This window comes from Tetrao urogallus (genome assembly GCF_951394365.1).
Source record: "Tetrao urogallus genome assembly, chromosome: 1".
Taxonomy (NCBI): Eukaryota; Metazoa; Chordata; class Aves; order Galliformes; family Phasianidae; genus Tetrao; species Tetrao urogallus.
The window spans coordinates 180,214,916-180,235,199 of NC_136813.1; the positions used below are offsets into that span (position 1 = coordinate 180,214,916).

Sequence of the window (20,284 nt, forward strand, 5' to 3'; positions counted from 1 at the left end):
GTGCTATACACTGTTGTCTTCAAACCTAAGTAAATCTCTTCCTTAGTATTTAGAGACAAGGTTGATTGCTCAGGCATGGATACTTCTGGTTCATGTGTTAGCCATCGCTGGTTAAATCTGCTGTACTTTCTAGCTACTGTTTGGCAGACACAGCAATAATTGCTCTGTGATCAATTTGCCAAATAAAGAGTTTAGTTCCTCCTCTGTAATCAGGCTGGAGTCAGCTGATTATAGCTGAGATTTTTCATGCCAATGTTCTGCGTGTTGTCCTTCCCCTGTCTCTGGTCAAGTTGCTTCCATAGCTGGGGGAAAAAAAAAGAGATTTTTAAACTCTTCCAGTTTCTGCAGTTCAAATACTTCTTGTTACCCCTAGATAGTAGGGTTTATTTCAGCTGTAGCACCATCACTTTGATGAGGAGGGACAACTTCCAAAAGGATGTAGGATTGTAAGGCCTCTTTGGACTTTTCTGTCTTCTGACAAGTGGGAGAGGATTTGGCCCTGTAGCATGAGCACAGATTGTCTGGTTCAGAGGAAGCAATTGGCAGGTAGGAAGTCAACATTGCTGGGTTTTTTCCATTTCATTCCACGACTACCTTTTTATTTCACTGTTAATTACACTTTTGGCATTGTGGCCAGGAAAACAGCTTCAATCTGGATTGGTACCATCCGTTGCTTTGTTTTTCCTACAGTTAGGAAAGCACTTGTATTTTAACTTTTCCCTCATTGAGAATATTGGGTTTAAATGACCTGGCTGTAAATCACGATCCCAAGTGATTTCACAGCTTGATCCCTCTGCACAGCGGCCATCACAGCTGTGTTAGCATTTGCTGTGCTGGCTGCTGCCTGTTGCTGTGTTGTCACAAGTGTCCTGCACTCATCTGCACTGCGCTCCCCAGCTTCCCCCAGCCCTGATGCAGTCTGGCAGGAATGCATGCAGCCAACTCTGCCTTGACACTGTGCCTGAGCTAGTAAAAGTTCTTGGTACTGGGAGCACAGGACTGATGCTGCAAGGTAGTGGCTTCACCTGGGTGCAAAGTAGTGGCTTAATCTGGAGTCTCTGCCATTTCTGCCAATGTTCTTGCTTTTGGAAGTGCTATACAGACAGCCAGAACACCTCAGTTTAAATCAATAAGGACTTCAGTCTTTTGCTGGAGAAAAAGCTTTTATAACATTTCCAGACACACGCCAACCCAGAAGTGTAGGAATGTCTGCACAAAGCTGCATGTAGGCTAATGAGCCCAACTGGAGCTGGTTTGTTTCTGCATCTCTGGTACAGATAATCTGACCACGGGTAATTGAGTGTTGACTCTATAAATAACTCATCTGTACACATTGCAGTCCTGCCCTTTAAAATGTTTTCTCTTTTTCCTGTTGGCTCCCAAGCTTACTCCCCTTGTAATTGTTTTTTGACTGACCAAAAGCTGCTTTCCCCTCTTGTCACAGGGTTGTGCTGTTCTTTCTTCCCACCTGACGTGACATTGCATCTGACATGGATGAAGCCAACTCAACCCCTATAGGAAAGTAATCCCAGAATGTTTTACCTGTGCTCCAGTTGACTGAGGTGGTTTAAATTAAAAAAAAACCAACTGGTACATGTCAAACATACGATACCTTGGAAAGATGTTTATTGTGTGCTTGTTCTGTGAGACCTCCTGTGACATTTAAAATCATAGACACATATCATTCTCTTCCATTCAGGTCAGCAATTGGAAGGTTGGTACATCATTTATCCAAAGCATGGCATTTGTAACACTTGAAGTTAGTTACAGTGAGCAATGGTTTAGACACGTGTTCAGAAGTAGAACACAAAGTGCATTTAACTGGGATTCTCTTAAGCTAATATGTATCTCTTTATGTCCTCTTAGGGATGAGTTTCTTTAGTTTACACTGCTAGACATCGCAAATGATACAAGTTGAATTTGAAACCATGTTTTTTTAGATCTTAACTTGCAAATAAGAGTAGAATTAAAGAGGTTCTGAAGGAAAAGGAGCAGCTACCAAAGTGCCTTTACAGACACCCCTCTCTGGTTTGGGTATGTCTGTAGTATTGTTTGCCTGCAGTTTTCTTCTGTAGAAGGCTGAGGGTTTGGGTGTTTGTAAGTGCAATTGTATCTAGTGAGAGAAATACGAATAAGTTACCTCTCCAGGAATTATTTTGGACTTCCCTTTGGAGGCTGTGAATGTGGGGTTATAACCCATGGCTATCCCTGCAGTGTTCTGAAGAATTGTTTTTGTTATTTGTGGCACATAATAGGCCTGACAGATAAGGAGCTGATTTATCTAAAACATTGGGAATGAGAAAATACTCTGCGCTGACACTTATCAAGCCTGCTATAAAGGCAGTGTAATACAGAATGAAACTGAAACGCAAGCTCATTAAAATTTCAAAACAAACCTGCAGTTCCCAGTCGGGCAGATCTGTTTGGTTAACTTGATTTTCAAAAGCTGTCAGAACATCCGAAGGGGATTCATTTGAGGCTGGGGAATATCCATGAGGAGTGACAAACACAGAAGAACAAGCAAAATTACCATGTAAAAATGTAAACTTGAGTTTCCTGAAAAATAAATATAATAGCAACAAAGCTCATCCAATTACACTGATTTTTCCCTCAGAATTTTTGACTCCCTACCAGTATGGCATTAAAGATGCATAGTTTCAGTGATTCTTTGAAAATCAGCTACTGTAAAGAGACACATTCATTAACATGCCCCCAGAGAACAGCATTTGGTGTGGCAGCAGCGCTTGTGCTCTGACAGTTGTTGCACGGGTGCCTGTAGAACAGGCATTGCTCACACTGTCTCGCAGGGGCTGGGGGAGCACAAGGGAGCTGGAAATGGGGTAAGATGGCAGCAGTGCCGAGGGGCAGGACCGCTCAGGGCGATCGAGGTGGGACGCATACAGAGAAAAAAGCCACGGAATCTTAGAAAAACGCTTTTCTCTATTTTTCTGCTAGTGGAACAGCTTGCTGTTAGTACAGAGAGAAAATATATATGTACCTTGTATCATGAAAATGCTGTTCTGGGATTCCAAAAGCCAAAACATTTAAGTAGTAAATTACATCCAAGCACCGCAAGGCTGTTATTCTCAGCTAATTCAGTAGTGCTACCATGTCTGTACGTGATTATTCTGAGGAACAGTGAAATAAGTTATCTGGTTATTGAGTAAACTCTGGCATGATGCTATGTGTATAAACCAATCATGAGCATATGTCTCCTAAGGATGATAGGTTGTTTCCTCTGAGTTATATAGTGTAGTGTTGTTGTTGGGTATTTCTGCCAAAGTCCTAAAATACATGTATGCTGCTTAAACATGGCTCATCTTGCTGTAATGTTTGCTTTACTCTTTTATCTGTACAGCAGTTGTTTTTAACTGCTTGAAATCTGACTCTGACTGTTACTAGTATCCGTACTGTGGTTAGTACCGTTAGCTCGGTTACCTGAAAAGCCGTTGTGATTGCATTCAGTGTTGTAGGAGGAGCTGAATACCATTCATCCCATTAGTTTTGATCTGAGTATGGAGAAAATATGACATCTAGTGCAGAGCTCGCTGTGGAGTCGTGCCAGCCACCTCAGTTGTCCATCCTTAGATTCTCTTAGCTCTGAAAAGAAATGCTGTTCTATCTCTGTTTAGATTAAGTAAAGCATTGAAGAATACTCTTTTTCTCTAGTAGTCTTACTGTAGATAATGGGAAACATCCGACGAGTTCCTAAAATGTTAATATATGTAAATTATTTTATTTTGTAAATATCATTGAAGATGGAGATTGAGATGCAATGACATATTTTACCTGAGACATTCATGTAAATAAATAAGATGACCCTAGATGGGAAGGATCTGCCCCAGGGGGCTGGTCATACCAAATTTTTCACTATTTCCAGCAGTCTGTCTGAAGCAAAATGATTTAAGTCCTGTGCTTCAGGGAGGGAATAGATGAGTTGCTTTTAAATTTGTGTATCTAATAAACTAGACCGCTGCTGCTCACGTTTTATTTCAGTGCTAAACATAATGCCACGTCCAACAAATATTCCAGTTAAAGATTTCTCTTCGCATACAGCCACGAAATCGCCCGTAGAATTCCTGCTTGTCTGCGGTGCTGCTGTTGCTTGAAGGAAGTATCATAGCTTGACTGCCAGGTTGGGGCTGTTAGTGCAGGTAATGGAACACCCATGCAGAAGGCAGGTGAGGGCTGTCCTTGCAGGATGAGCACAGGGTGTAGGATGGCATTAACCCCGCACCCTCCAGGCAGTTCAGAATGTCTCACAGGTTTTATGTTGGACTATCAGAGCATTGCTTCCAGTGCAGCTGGAAATTTCCACACAAAGCTCTTCTCACCGTTCTTTGGGAGAATGTCAGTGAAAAAAAAAACAAAAACATTTTACCTACGATTCATTTGCTTTTGTATGTGTCCTTTTTTGCCCAGGGATTCCTGGTCTTACTGAGCTGAGAATAGCTGAGTTCCAATAGCCAACCGGGCAGTTTTGCGGTAGCAGTGTGCCAGGGGCAAATACCAATTACACATACAGAATTGTGTCTTTATAAGAAGTGACGACTTCCTACTTAGATATCCAACTCCTTTTTGAAGCAGGTTAATACTGTGCATTGTTACTATCCCATTTTATAGCTGAAGAAGTAGGCCTTGTCACCAGAGATACATCTAGGTCTCCTGCTGCCGCGATGCAAGGCGTGATGTTGGCAGCAGGACAGGGTGTTTGCCCTGCCATCATCCTCCCAACTCTGCTACGCCAGGGTGCCTTGGGGCTGCAGGTCTCAGAGTGCTCACAGAAGGAGCGAGCCAGCAGCCAGCAGCTCTGCTTCGCATTTGGTGCGGTGAATCCGCTATTGGAAGCAGTTTTGTGCTGTGGTGGTGCTCCACTTGACCCTTCCTTTTTTTTACACTTCCTACTGAATAGAAGTAAGTATTCTGGGAAACACTGAGTGTTTTTAATGGAATTTGGCCATTTTTAAGAGATTTGGTCACTTAAGAGTAATTTAGTGGTATTCCAGAGATGATTCCTGCTGTGTCATGTGTAATTACTCTGTTAGCCCAGAAACGAAGGATGTTTCAGGGAAGCAGCAGGCTTGCCCTGCTCCGTCAGACACAAACACCCCCCCCCCCCCCCTTTCCTGAGTCAAGAAAGAAGAAAACAAAGCCAAACAAAACTCGAGCGTCTTCCTCTCAGTAGGTGGGTTTGTTGCTTTTCATTTTACACTTCGGTTTAACTGCGCTTAACTTTTAGTTGTATCAACAGTCCAAAAAAAAAAAAAAAAAAGAACCAACGAAAAAAACCCCAACCCACAGCTGCTTTCAGTGCGTATTGTTCTTGGCGCGGGCCCCGCGCTGGTGTCCGACTGGTAGGACCTGAAACTCGGCTCTCAGCGAGCGCCTGGAGTCAAAGCAGGCGGCGCGCGCGGGCCGGCGGTGCTGCAGGGCAGGTCGTCCTCTGCCGGCAGCGCGTGCGGAATGCCGCGCTCCTCTGACGGCATCTGCGGCGGCGTGAATCATCGCGCGTTCCAAAAGTGCGTGTTTACAGCCGTCGTAGAATCAGATTAAGTTGGCAGCCCGCTCCTCGCTGTAAGTGGCTCGGTTTACGTTTCTTCTCCCTGCGGGATGTTTTGCATAAGTTTGCCGACCCTTCGCGCTCGTAGGCTTTGTGAAACGGAGAGTCGTTTCGGTGGGTTTGTGTCAGAGAGCGGAGCTCCTGTTTGTCGTAAATAAACGTGGGCAGAAGGGTGATTATTTTAGCACTTGATAATTTCCCACTTATGTCATTTGACCTGGATTGAAGCTGTGATTGCTGAGCTGCGTCCTGCGCAGCGTGTCGGCTCCGGGTCGAGCTGGCGGTGCGCTTCCTTTGTCAGTTTACAAGAAGTATCAAAATGAAACTGGCTGTGCCGTTTCCTTCGCAGCGCGCTGCGGGGAGGAGGAGCGCCTCGCGGGCACCGTTTCCTCACTGGTTCAGCAGCGCTCCGGGCAGCGTTGTGCCCACAAAGCTGGTAAAGTTGTCCTTCGCTCTCACGACGTTATGCTGCAGTTGGTTTGCACCGAGCCTGTGTTTATTTTTAGCGAGCTGCACGTCCTGCCTTTTGTTAGGTTGTTGGTTTTTGTTTTGTGTTTTTTTGTTTTTTTTTTAGACCGCGGTTGCAAAATGAAAGTGCTTACAAGGTGTTTATGAACTCTTGTTACGAAGCAGCTGCCAGTTGCTGCAGGATGACACATTTCTGCAAGCAGGCGGCTTGCTGGGCGTGCTGTGCGCTGGCTCTCGCTTCTCAGGCATGTGCCGTTTTCTTCCTGGTTTGGTTTGATTAGAATTAACGCCGAGTGCATGTTTAAACTTTGAACTGGGAGAAGTACCAGGTGGAAGGTTTCCCTTTACTGTTTGCTGAAATTGTAAGTATGTGTTGCTCAACTCCGCACGGTGTAACAAAACACCTCGGGATATACTGTAAATAGAAAACCTGTAATTGGTACATAGGTGTTGGATGGTGTTACCATAAGTAACGGGCTCATAACAACGCCGGGCTCTGTTGGGAAACGGAGTCACTTGTGGATGAGATACTAAATTGCATTAACGTCTGCTTAAGTGTTGTATGCAGGGAACCATAAGCGATATTCATATCATGTACGGGAGGTCTGTTTAGTTTATGCTGTTTTAAATAAAGGAGCTATAAACGTGAGTGTTGTGGTGATCCTAAGTTTGGAAGGAATGGTGTTACACCGTTTCTGTTTATTAACAGCAAATAACATTCTTACATGTCTTGGTTTCAGCAGTTGTGTCTTGCTTGTGTTTTCCAAACGTGGGCCCGAGCCGCGGTCCCTCACGTCGCTCACGGAGTTCCTCGTGGCCCAGCTTTGCTCCGGGCCTGCTGCGTGTGGGAAGCAGGGCTGTGTTCAGCGAGAGCTGTATTTCACAATGACTGCTGCTGACAGAGATCTGGCACGTCTCTTCCAACGAAGTTAGAGGGATTTTTTGTTCAAATTACCCGCAAACTGTACTGAAAGACCAAAGGCACATCTTCCTGCGCCCCAGCTGTCCCGTGACTCCTTCCTGTGCAGCCTTCTAAGTCTCGCCAGCGGAGGGGATGCTAACTGTGAGCAAAAGCTGTTCCCTCGATTGGGTGAATTTTAAGTAGAGCAGGCGGGGTAAGAAGGGATGCAGATGGAATGTACTGCATGTGGTGTTGGTGTGTAGTCCAGGCGAGAGAGGTCTGTGGTTTCAGTATCATGTAAAGGTCTTTTTTGGGTGCAAAATGACTGCAGTCCGCCTATCAGCACGTGGTTGGCATAAAGTACTGGCAGTGTGTTTAGTGCTGAGGTGTTACAGGGCTTGCTATGAGCTAAGCGGGCATTTGATCTGATGTGAGAGCCAAGGTGAAAACTAGAGAAGATTCTTTCAACTTCAGAATGTGCTTTTACCCCTTTTCCCACATACTGTGGATCTGGAGATTGTGTTGCTTTTCTATTGCTTTGCTTTTTTGCGTTTGATTAGAAGGAGATGCAGCGTTTCCTGCAAAACAGCTGCTAGTATTCCCCTGTGGCCAGTTACAGAGGATACGTGGAGTTAAAGATTCAGAGCCAGACGTAGAGGACTTGGGCAGCTGCAGCTGAGGTTGGGGACAGGTAGGGGGCTGCATCGTGTGGGACACGGGAAGGAAGAGGAGAAAGGGAACACGAGGGAGAGAAGCCCTGGAGGCTGGGGGACTGTTAAGTCTCTGACAACATAAGGACTTCACATCTAGCAACAACAATTCTGATTTGGCTGAGAAAGTTGGATGGTATCCATGTTTCCGTAGGACATGGAGAATCTCCTGGAAAAGTTTAAGATCGTATGCAATGCTACCAATGCTTGAAATGCGCGTTAGAACAGTATGTAGTGTTGAGCTTCTTGACTCTGAAAGAGAAAGAAACAAAAACACTGATCTGAAATAGATTCTTCAGGAAGCGCAGTGAATTTAGTGCGAGCATGCTAAACTTCTCTCCGAGGTTCGTGTCATTAATGCATTAACTGTTTGACAGCAGCAGTCACATGTTGCTCGTCAGTTGCCACAGGGGCTGCACTGAGACAGCTGAGAGGTTGCAGGAGGATTAGCGTGGGGCAGAGGACTGGAACTTTGATCATGCCCTCTCTGTTCTTGGAGTTGACGGCAACAGCATTTTGGGGAAGAAAAACAGAAAATGCGTTGTTATTTTTGTGGAGCGAGCATCTATTCGGATGTATTCAGAAAGTTCTCTCATGTTTTAAATGAGTGCACATTCATAACATTGCATGCTTCTGAAGCAGTGGGAACAGCAGTAAAGTTTAGGCTGTTACTTTGTGAGTGGTAACTGAATTTCCACTTGTCTCACACCTTTCTTTTTGTGGGGCAGAAACTTTCAATCTGCTTTGGGTTCATGTCTAGCCAGTGACTGTGCTGTTTGCTCATACACGCGGGGACAGCTATGGCCACAGCTGTGTGTGCATGAGCTCAGCTGCCCCACTGCGTGCCATTTGTCTGTGCATCAACTGCAGAGGGGTGTCCAGGTTCTTATGTAGCTGGGCAGTTACATGCCGGATATGCCAGTACAGGAATATCTTGTTTTGTAATGGCCATCTGATCTGTAAATGTCTTATGTTCACATTTATTAAATAGGGTGGATGACAGCAGACCAATAACATAACAAGTAAAATGTTAATAGGCAAATTAGCAGAATTTTGTAAGGAGGCGGTGTGACCAGGAAGTTTATTTTGATAGGGAAACGCAGCCACCCTGCACACACAGAAAGAAAAGGAGAAATAAATGCCAAACACGATAGCTTGTGCAGAGGAATACAGCAATAGTTAGTTACAATTTATGCCCACCACCCCCCCCGCAGTGTGGCTTTGTCGGTGTGATTTCCCACCTTTGCTGTCCGGCCTCCTGCTCCAGGTCCTGCCCTGCTGCTCTTTGTGCCCACCCAAGAGCAGTTCTCCTTGCAGCTCTGCAAAGGTGCTGCTGCCATCAGCTCCTGCTCCTGCTGCAGTGATGTTACCTCACGTGAGCAAACACGTTGATTTTCCCTGCTGCAGCAGGGCCTGATGCCATCCAGGACCGTGCAGCACCGACTGTTCACGTTCTTCCTTCTGTACAACTTTGTAGTGGTCGCGATTTCCATTCTACACTTAGGAGGTTTCAAGAGAAGCTGAGTAACATTGGTAGTGTTCAGATAAGTGTCAGAAGTATGCAGGACTTTCTGTAGCTATGTATTGGGCAGTTTGGAGATAAAAGGAAATGCCAAGTGCAGCAGTCAGTTCTGATTGCAAAACTGACCTCCGATCTGACACATGGAGATAAAATAAATAATCTTGTGATCTTTTCCTTCCCTATCTTCTGGGTAAACATTTATTTTAAAGAGGGGGGGTATGTGTTATTGTAATACCATGTTACTGCTGTGCTCCTCCTATCATTTTGCATGTTATGTGGAAAAAAGAAAAGCCACCAAAGTCAATGCGTTGTTTTGCTCTCAGGAATTAATGAATTGAAAAAGTTGTCTTGGTTTAGCTTGATAAAAAATCCAGTGTAAGGTGAATCTTAAAAAATACCCTGCTATGGCATGTGATACTTAGATGACTTTAAAATACAGTTTTAGATGGCCCGTGTCTTGAACGTCTGTGTTTCCAGAAGATTAATTTTAATAACGCAGTAGTGCACTTCACTTCCAAATATATTCTTGGGGACAGCATCAAACATATGGTTTACCAGAGGAGAGTCAATCTGGAGAACACCAGGACCTAAGGCAAAGATCTGAGTGGTTTATCCTGAATTTGCATGATTTGTATGTGAGAAGCATGTTTGTTCCAAGTTTCACTTTAAACGTGGCTTGGTTTTATTGGTTAAGGAGCAGTTGCTTTTTCATCAGCCCTCAAGTAATTAATGGTAAAATCACACATTTTTATTAAGCTAGTTTCAGTTGATTAAATAGCTGCTGGGAAGGTTGGTAATTGTTAAAACAATAGCTATTACTTAACTAAACAAACATTCTATGAATTAAACTCCACGTTTCAGAGGCAAATGCATAGCTTCCGTGGGCATTACACAAATGAGTCGTAAAATGAGTGTATATTAATTGCATCCAGCAAAAGACTTCTGGAGGTAGAGTCTGTGTGCTGAGGCCTGTGGCAGGTTGGGAACCAGCACATGATGGCAGGGTGAGAACCAGCCTTTGGGGGTGAAAGGAGCTGCTTTTTGTGTTAAAAATGAGTAAGAGTGTTTGGGTCTTCAATTACGGGAGAATCTTGAGTGAATTTCTGCAATTGTAGTTGAAGCTTGGATACAGTGGTATGAAAGTGCCTAGTCTTTAATGGAAAATACCTTTATTTAGTCACTAGAGATGTAAAAAGAACAGTTGAAAATATTCTTCATATGTATTTTAAGCATTTCTCTTCATTCTTTAGGTATTCACCTATTACAAATCAGTCATGGACGAATCCCTATTCTCCCAGCATGTTTTTACCCACGGAGATGCCAGACAAATTGCTGTGTTTTGATTCTCCGTAGGAAAATTTTTCGTAGTTCTCCTTAAAATGTCAAATCAGGGAGCATGCAGTTTGTGGTGTGGATATAGCACTTGTCCTTGAAGCAGCAGGCTGCCATTGCCACCTTATGCTGCTCCTGGCTGACGGGGTCATGCTGGGCAGGCCCAGAGATCAGCACCCAGCCAGCCGCTTTCAGTGCAGGAAGCTTTAGAGCTGGACACTTTGCTATGTGTTGGCGAAGTTCTTGGTCTGTTACCATCCTGTTTGGAATCAGAATTGTTAAGGTTGGAAAGACCACTAGGATCATGTGGTCTAACTGTCAACCCATGCCTGCTCTAGACCACGCCACTCCCTGTGATGTCCACCCTTTTCAACTATAACAGAGGAAAAATTTCCTCTTCCCTGAGCTTTATTTTTTCTTTTAGCCTATGAAATGCTCTAAAGTTCATTATTTTTCCATTACAGAACGAAGACACGGTTCGATGTGCAAACCTTCCCCCTCTCCAGCTTCTCCAGCTTGCAATTCCAGGACATCCCTAGTGCAGATGAAACCGAAATCCTGTATCAGCGGCCATAACCCTGTCAGCAGCAACTCAAAGCCATTCAAAACGCCCAAAGACAATCTACTTACCTCCAGTAGCAAACAGCACACAGTCTTTCCTTCAAAAGTTTCGAGGGATAAACCATGGTAAGTACCAGAAGAACAGTTACCTGAGCTGTTGGTGTTCAGAAATAAGTACCTATGCGTAGTTCATGATCACAAAAAAACAAAAATCTGTTATCTCTTCTAAAGCTTACCGTTTAAGCCCCAATATTTCCTAGGGGAGGAATATAAGATGTTTTTTAAATATTGTTTTTGTTTTTTTTATGTATATATTTATATCCGTATACGTGTGTGTATATGTGTGTACACGTACATAAGGGTGACATAGGTATGTATGCGTATATTTGAAAAGGAAAAATGAGCTGATTTACTCTTCTCATGGTCCCTCAAATTTTGGCTTGTCTGAGATGCATGTAGCAAAGGGATCAGGCCAGTTTGTTATCTTCAAGGTCCACCTGTCTTTACAATGTCAGCCCTTAAAACTGATGCTTTTAATCAGCCACGTAATTTTTGTAGAGTTCTTAATATTGACTTAGCTCGTGTTCATGAAAACTTGCTGCTTCTAGTCATTTATCTTCAACAGCAGCTGCTGTTGGAGCTCCTACTGTATTCTGATAGCATGTGCTGCTTTATAAGACAAAGAAAATTCCGGCTGCAAAAATCACTATTTTGTGGAAGTTTTGCATCATGTACTGCAATGATAGATACCCACATACAGGCTTGGAGACAGCCTGCCTCGTCCTCCTGTGACGGTGATGGTTGCAGCAGAGTTGCAAAAATGTAAAGGAGAGCAGAACTGGGTCATTGTTTTATTCCTTAATAAACTAGTAATCCTTTACTTACCTACAGAAAAGATGCTCTGTGATTCAGTCACTAAATTGGTGACTTAGGAGATTTGGGTTTGGTTCCCGTTTCTGCATAGGCTGCTGTAACAGCTTCATCTCCTCAGCTTCGGTTCTGTGTCTGTGAACTTGAGATAATCAGACTTCCTTTTTCTTTTCATCAGGTTTTATCTAATTGAGTAAATATCCTTGCTTTTTATATGCAGTGTCTAGCGTCCGAGGATCATGATTTTAGACTGCCTGAAAGCAGTAAATAATTTCATGCAAACCATTCACCAATGAGACCAAGTATAAACTCATATTAAGTTAAAATAATAGCTCATGTTTTCTGCTGTAAATATACACCCTTCAGTATAATTTCAAAGACAGCATAGTCTGCTTAGCCACTGAATTTACCTTGCACTGGAATAAATCTCATTTTCCTTTAAATCTGAACCCACCATTCCTGTACATATGATGCACATTGCAGACAGCTATTTCATTTAATCTGAAAATAGAGATTATGGATGTTTTGGTTACTCGCACAGATGAGGGATGAGCTATTTCAGTTAACATGTAAGGGCTTCACTTACTATTAAAAAATATTCTTGCTTGAATAATGACCTTTCATTGTGAATGTCGAAGAGAGGATATTTATACGAGAGCATATTTTTTAAACTAATTAAAAGAAATTCAGGAAGCTCTTCAGAGCGTTAATGCTGTCGACTGTGAATCTGTTTTCCAGCTCCAGACAACAACTTCCATATCTATTTCAGCATCTAAGTGAAGCTGCAAGCAAATATCTTCTGTTTTAGCAACAGATGGCATTCTGTCAGTCAATAAAAGCCAAAATGGAACAAAATAACTACGTGTTTTCACCAGTCATTTTCCCATTATTAGGAAAATCCCAAACATTTATGGATGATTAAGAATGTAGATTGAGTTGTTTAAAACTGTTGTAATGGTTTATTAATTATTTGGCAATTAATATGTCTTTAGATCTAGTCATAAATTACAGAATTCTTGCAGCTCTGTGAGGAGGTAATGCTGTGGTTCTGTTTACCGGTGGGGAAAACAAAGTATATGCTGCTTAAAGATACTGTAATCTTAATGTAACAAATCACTAGCAGTCTGAATTGGAGGTGGATAAAATTGTCCTTCAAAATGTAGTGTTAAGTGCCTGGCTTTTGACATGGCTTTTTAGAGAATGAAATCAGTCTGATAACTGTCACAGTTCATAGTGAGCTGACATCAGTTAATGAAGAAAGAGTTTTCCTACCTGGAAAATTAGAAGAATTACCTGGATTATCATTTTCATTTAGGATTCTATAAAATATTCAGCAGGTCTCATTTTGACAAATAAAAATTTATTCATAAATATAATTCCTTTTCTTGTTAAGGTTGTATCTTCCATTCACCTGTCTGTTCAGTCTGTCAAATTTCACCTCCTTACCTTTTAAAAAGAAATACTGGAAAATATTTTTGTTTCAAAATATATGAATGGAATTCATCATGTATCCGTGTGTTACTGTTTGCATCTTCAGAAACTTCCAGTTATTCACTGAGTTTGTCCATTACATTGTAGTAATTGCCACAGATATTTACTTTACATGGGTTAGCTTAGTTCAGGGTCTGTATTGCTTGTAATAATTGCTTTCCAGAACTAGAGTAACCTTTGTTGCACTTACCTGATTCTTTAGCATTTTACTCAGCATGCCTTATATTTTAGGTGCCAGGATTAGTAGTGATATAGCAGCTATAATTATTATGATTAGCAGCAATGGCCTCTGCGACTCCATGGCCCAGTACATCCATTGTCACACCTGCCTGCATGTAGACCCAGCTCTTCTGGTGTTTAATTCACTATTGATTTGCTTGACTCATCATCATAAACCTTGCCCTAGCAGCTTGTTCTCTTCTTTGCATCCTTCTTGTCCTGAGATGTACTGCAGTGCTTCAGATGGCTCCTCAGCTAATGCTTTAAAAAGCGTGATCAGAATGCTCAGCTAAAAGAGATCTGGAATTGCTTTTGTTTTGTCTCTGCTGTCTTAATCCTTCCCTAGCTGGAGTATGGAAGAATATTGTGAATACATTACCTGGAAATACCTCTCAGCTGTTTCTTCCTGTGTCTCTCTAGCATTGTTACTGTTAATCCAGCTGTGCTCAGAGGCTAGAGCAGTGCTGGAACATGACTGCAGTGTGCACAAGGCAGGCGTAAACCAGTGTTTCTGCAGCTTGCATTTGAGGTTGTAGGAGATACAGCAAGACAGTAGAAAATAGGAAAAAGTTAAGAATAAGACAATTGTTAGTAATGATATTGAATAAGAGTTCATCATTAACAAGAACAGCCCAGGTACCATTTGTAAAAGGCATTCTGGTGCCGCTTGTCTCTCCAGCCTGTTCCTTTCTCCCTGGGCTGCTGCCCAGGGGCCCATGGGCTCTGGCTGCCCTGGCTGGAGCTGGCTCCAACCTGCATGCCTGAAGGGCACAGCTTTGCTTTCTGCACTCCCTGCAGGATCTGGGTGCCCTGATGCTACAGGGCATCCACTTCTTCACACCATGGTCCTGAGGCACTGTAGAACTAGAATGAAGGTCTAGATGATCCTGAAGATCTTTTCTAACCTCAGTGATTCTGTCATTGTAAACCAAAGTAAGTCTCCTTGACCTCCCTCCACAAGGTCTAGCTGCTGCCTGCCAGAAATTCAGAAAATGAAGAAAACGAGATGGAAATTTCATGGTTTTCATCAAGCTCAGTCTTTTTGTAATAGGATCACAGAGGTATACCTGTGGGTAATCATTTACAATTTGTAGCCTCATTTACGAGGATCTTTTAAATCATCTCTTAGTCTTTATTTCTGTCTGTTTAGGAAATACCATTATTGATACAAAAGCTGAGAAAGTGAAGCTTGTCAAGATTTAAGGATATTCCTAATGCAGCAAAATTCAGAAGAGTTAATTTGGGCCATGTATCTGTTACATCTTAGAAGCACTTCCAGATTGCAGGCTAGAACAATGTTTTACAGTTTTTAATGCTTATGAATTTTCTTAAGAATTTTTAAAAATGAGTTGAAGAGGTGGTGAGATTTTGGAATGATTATAGTAATAAATGACTCCCCCATTCCAGCGAAATTATGCTAGAACAAGGAAAAAATATGTAATAGAGCCTGAAGAAGTGAAAATGTAGGTAACAAGGAAACGCAGGTACTGTGGCATACTGTAGCTCATTTTCTTGCTTAGGAATGACATGACAAGCAATGGCTTTGAACTGAAAGAAATTATCATAGATTACTGAGGAAGGAAATACGTCGTTGTTTGAGGAGTTTGTCATAGGCTCTGCTGAAGAAGCTTTTATTTAATCCCGAAGGAAATCAGTTATCTAAAAAAGAGCTTTTGAAGCCCGCCATGATGAAGTGCATTCTGTAGGCCTCAGATAGATCTGTAGCCTTTTTCTGGTTCCTTTCTAATTCATGGATGTCAGTTTTGACTACTGGTCAGCCAAACTGGTAATCGCATTCCAGTATCAGTGTAACAAAGGGTACGTGAAAAGCAAATCTGCTTCTTAATCTTATTTGCTATATCCATTTCTTTCAATATAAGCACAAAATCCAATAAAAGCTCGTATTGTTATTCACCAGGACCACTAAATAGTTTTGTCCAGTGTTTGCCCTGTTTTTTCGTGTGCAACTTTACATTTGATGGCATATATTTCTTTGATTGAATGCATGTTATCAAACAATCAGTGCTACTTTCTATAACTGCCTTTTGTCTCTTCATTACTCGCATTTCCCTCAATCCTGATGCCATTGGCAAATGTTACCAACAGTAATCTGGTGTTCATTTCTAAAAGCCATTGAGGTTTTCAGATTGGGTGATGGTGGCTGAACGTCCCACAAGCAGACATCCTCACTGAAGTCCCCAAAAGCTAATTTTCAGTTGTTTAACATTTGCTTTTCAAGTGTTTTTATTTGTATTTTCTGAGAATTGGAACAATTTCCCGGTGATCTTTGTCAGCTTCACTGGTAACCTCATCAAAAAGTGCAAGCAGAATCCTTTTGCTAAGATTTGCTTTTCAGTAGAACCACATGAACAGATTGTTTATCAGTTTATTTTTATTACTTCTTCCATTATTATTTCCGAGATATTCTCGCGTAGGTTTTCAGCGCGAATGCAACAGCAGTGCTCTGCTATCTTCTCCAGGTTGCCAAATATTCCAGTGTTGAGTTAGAAATAAACGTGCAGACACCAGAAGATCTCTCCTCTGCAGTTTGGGAACTCATGGCCACATTGTCCAGGTTTTTTTTTCAGATATTTTCAGCCAGCGCTGTACAGTTATTGTATCAAAAGACACCTTTATCCAAGTGAAGTGCGCTATCATAATTCCTTCTTAGAACAGGAGAAACAGAGAACATTTTTGTGATTTTTCACATTGCTGATAACTTTTAGTACTGCTATTGTTGTTAGAATTTCTCTTGTAAAAGGGAAAGAAACACAACTGAATACAGATTAATATAGATCTTTTTCGCACATCTTTGGCAGTCTTCCATACCTTCATTTCTCTCATTTTTATGGATTGCCGTGTGCCCTTCCTCTCTTTTTGTTGTATTTTCCTTTTCTGACTGTTCCTTGCAGCCATTGTCTTTACAAACTCTGAACAAACTCCGTATGCAAAAAATATTTTTTAAATATGGTAACAAATTAACTTTTTGAAATATCCTCACTTTTCAGTCAAAGAAACCTGATTTGGAAAAGGAACTCTCTTGATCCATGAAGTATAAATCTGAGCATTTGTGATTTATTTACCTTTTTAGTCACTGGTAGTCTCAATCACAGTTGCTGTGTCCTAAGCAGCTTCCAGTTTCCAGTTCAGTTATTGATTCAACTTTACTTGTGCTGACATGAAATGGAGTTCTTTAATGTTGTGTTGCCTGTTTACTTTAACAAAGAGAGAGTAATTATCATTTGTATCTTCCAAAATCTAAAATAATTTACTGCAGGCTGTATGGAGTCATACAGAATGTCTGTCTTAAAATATCAAAATATTGTTTTTTCTTCCATATGTTGCAGTGAAATGCAGAAGGAATTGCGTTTGTTCTCAAGGTTGACTTGCTGGACTGTAACAAAAGTAAAGCAAAGCATTGCTCCCTTAGGCTTGGCTCGCTTTTACTGATCAGCCCACGTGTGTTGTAGGACTTGCTCTAAGTTCTGTGCACTGCAAAACATATAAAACTTCCTTTGCATTACTTGAATAAAGGATCTGCTTGATCTTTTCACTATGTTATCAGCATTTGAATTAAGTATTATAAGCTGGTTGCGAAGATACGTTTAGCTCCAGTTTATGTATACTTTCTATACAGTAAAACTACTAGATCTAGAGAAGAAAAGACAAATTCTCCTATTTTCAACAAATGTCATCTGTTTAAAAGCAAAGCAAAGTCCTTCCGCAGTGCTCATTTTATCAGTAAGTTCAGTTGTTTTCATGCTGACCAGCGCCTTACATCTTTTTGTGGTCAGCTCTGTGTTCTGACCAGCTTACTTCTGCACTTAAGATACGAGTATAGAAGTTTTCTGTAATTCCAGCTGTAAATTTGCTACCATACTGAGAACTTAACTTCTGTTAGTGTCGCAAGTGTGCTGCTGCAGTAGTTAAGTGAGGCAAAGGTATTCGTAAGTTCACAGATTTTATTAAAAATACATTTTGGTAATGTTCACTTCATTGAGGATTACGTTACTTTTTAAGGGATTGCTATGAAGATTTCCATGCTCAAAACCTCTTTTCTCCTTGTTTCTGTGTGCCATTCTGAGCAAATGAATTGCTTTTATTTTAAACTGTTGACATTGTTAGCACATTACTTCATTATCGTGGTGAACGTATCCTCGGCCTGCTTGTGTTAATGGCATAAGAGTATATCCTTAAAGGAATGTGTGTTATTGGCACTTTGTTTATGAGTAGTGGGGAAATGTCTTTAAAAAAAAAAAATGACAACAAACAACTTTGCATAATTATTTCCATTGCCAGGCTTTACAAATGGCTGCTCTGTAAAGGTTTAAGTGAACAAAGTAGTGAGTAATGATATTAAGTATTCCGTGTTGGTCTGAAAGTGCTGTTTCACTTGCATCAAATTCTTTTTATCTGTGGAAAGGAGCTAATGAAGTGTGCATTTGTGATACAGAAAATGCAACATGAACATTTTTCTTTGTTTTTTCAGTGTTCCTGTTCCAGTAGTCAGTCTAGAGAAAATTCCTAATCTAGTGAAGGCAGATGGTGCCAATGTTAAAATGAATTCTGCAACCACTACCACCATCACCTCCTCCTCAGCCTCGTCATCCACCATACCTGCTCCAACCTTGGTTAAATCTGGTTTGACAACCAAGTCAGTGCCGCCATCGCCAGAAAAGATTCTGAACGGCAAAGGAATTATAGCTCCATCAATAGACAAGAAACACCAAAATGGCACTAAAAGCAGTAACAAGCCTTACAAAAGACTTTCAGGTGAGTAATGTCATAGTTTAACTTTTGATATAGTCCACTTTTCTTTACTAATATTCCTATAGCTCAGAAATAATATGCTACTAAAATGCTGTGGCCTGTTTTTGTTCTGATCTTTCTGCTGGAAGATGCCAGTTTACACGTGAGAAAAGGAAAGCTTTCAAACTTGTAGCATGTGAAAGCTGTTTTCAAAATACTCATTCCATGTAGTTTGAATGTAGAGTGCTTCATGCATTTCTCAATTGGCCAGCTGGTCAAGTAAAGTCACATGTAAAATTTTAAGGAAGTAAAATCATTAAAGCAGAAAGATAGAAGGCTTCTTCAGTCTGTTGTGTAATATCAGTTTATTTACAACAAAAAACAATATTATAGGCTGAGTGACTTCAGTACAGTCATGACCAAGTTGTGCAGCTTGACCTTTAGGACATGGAGTTATCCACCAAGTCATAATGTTCTTTAACTAATACTGGAAAATTCTAGGAAGATACTGGAGATTTTGGGGGAGTTAGGAAAGTCATAATTTGCCTCCTCTCCTTCCTCTGCAGTTTACATATGAGAGGAGCAAGAAGGTGGGAGTGTGGGGGCCTCTGTTTTTTTTCAGGAGGGGCAGATGGTGGGGCTGAGGGGCTGGCATTAGTGTGGAAATTGCTCGGGTGGCCTTGAGCAGAGCAGCATTGAAGACACTGGGCCCTGTGCAAATTGTCACCACGTGCAGAACAGCCCCACGTGGGAGGGCTGAGGGGCGATCAGAAAGGTTGCCATGCTTTGGAGGAAGGTGTTTTTCCATGGAGCTCCCCAGTGGTGACCTGTGGCCATTCTTGGGCCTCAGAAGCTGAAAACATGTTTTTGTTTTGAATCAAAAGAGGAAAAAAAAGTGTTTTGATGCTTCTATGATTTTGGGTTTTGTTGTTTTGTTGTAGTAGTTGTTGTTTTTTAAGCAAAAGTAACTGACCCAAGTTTACTGCTTTAAGAGCTGCACAGAGTCTATTCATCTGCTGGCAGTACTTTGTGATTTGGGCAGGAGCTGCCTGTGTGTACTGAAAGGCTAATTTGGCTAATGGCAGCATGAGCCGCATTAGATCGTCCGATGACAGAGTTAGTTCAAATGCTTTCTAAATGTGCACTGGTTATGAGGCAAGTACAAGTGTGCAAGATAAATGCTTTAATTTCCAGTTAATAAGTGTGTCCTATTTTTGACTGAATATCACTTCTACTTTTTTTTTTTTTTTTTTTTTTTTCCCTTCATTTTCTCAAATTTGGCAGTGAGCTCCGTGGTACTGCTACCATGGCTCGGATCCAGAGCAGCGAGAAGTATTTGCTGGGGCTGTGTGTGGTGTGGAAGGATGCCATCGCTTTCAGGGATCCAACACTGATTGCTTTCTTAACTAGTTAAAGGTGGCATATAAGAAAACAGAGCAGTTGTTCATGATAGCATTCCAAAAACTAAAAAATACTAAGAAAAAGGAACTGGTTAGGCTTTTATACCACGTTTCACTTGCGAAGATCCAATTTGTTATTCCAATAAAAACTCCATGTAATGTATTTTGCAGTTAACTTAAAACATTGATTTCTTTTTACCCGTTATTTCCTTTAATATTCCATAAGCTTAATTTAGCTAATCAATTAGGGTTTCTCACGTGGGCAGTTGAAAGCGATATTGATGCTCCTCATGTCTCCATGTGCCACTTCAGCACACTGTAGGAGACACTGTACCTTTGTTGTACAAGTGCTTGCTGCAATATGCTCATAAAGGAGAACCATTTCTGTTCTGAAGGGCCTTCCTTCAGCTTGCTTGGAGGTGACTCCTTCAGCCTCCTTGGAGGTGACTCTGTCATTAGTCTGTCTCTGGGCTTATCACTCTGATTTCTGCATGATAGAGA

At 41.5% G+C, this 20,284-nt stretch overlaps 1 protein-coding gene across 2 annotated transcripts in view; it reads left to right on the top strand.

Annotated features, from left to right (window-relative positions):
* Window positions 1-20,284, top strand: part of ATXN7L1 (ataxin 7 like 1) — a gene marked incomplete at its 3' end in the record, with an annotated part of 108,735 nt that overhangs the window by 68,200 nt on the left and 20,251 nt on the right. The window contains exons 4-6 of one of the 2 annotated variants that reach the window (XM_079544249.1): window positions 10,553-10,562; window positions 10,918-11,180; window positions 18,124-18,407. In XM_079544249.1, coding sequence (XP_079400375.1) covers window positions 10,553-10,562; window positions 10,918-11,180; window positions 18,124-18,407 — 557 coding nt within the window. The remainder of the gene's footprint in view (window positions 1-10,552; window positions 10,563-10,917; window positions 11,181-18,123; window positions 18,408-20,284) is intronic. The other variant, XM_079544250.1, reaches the window with a different exon arrangement.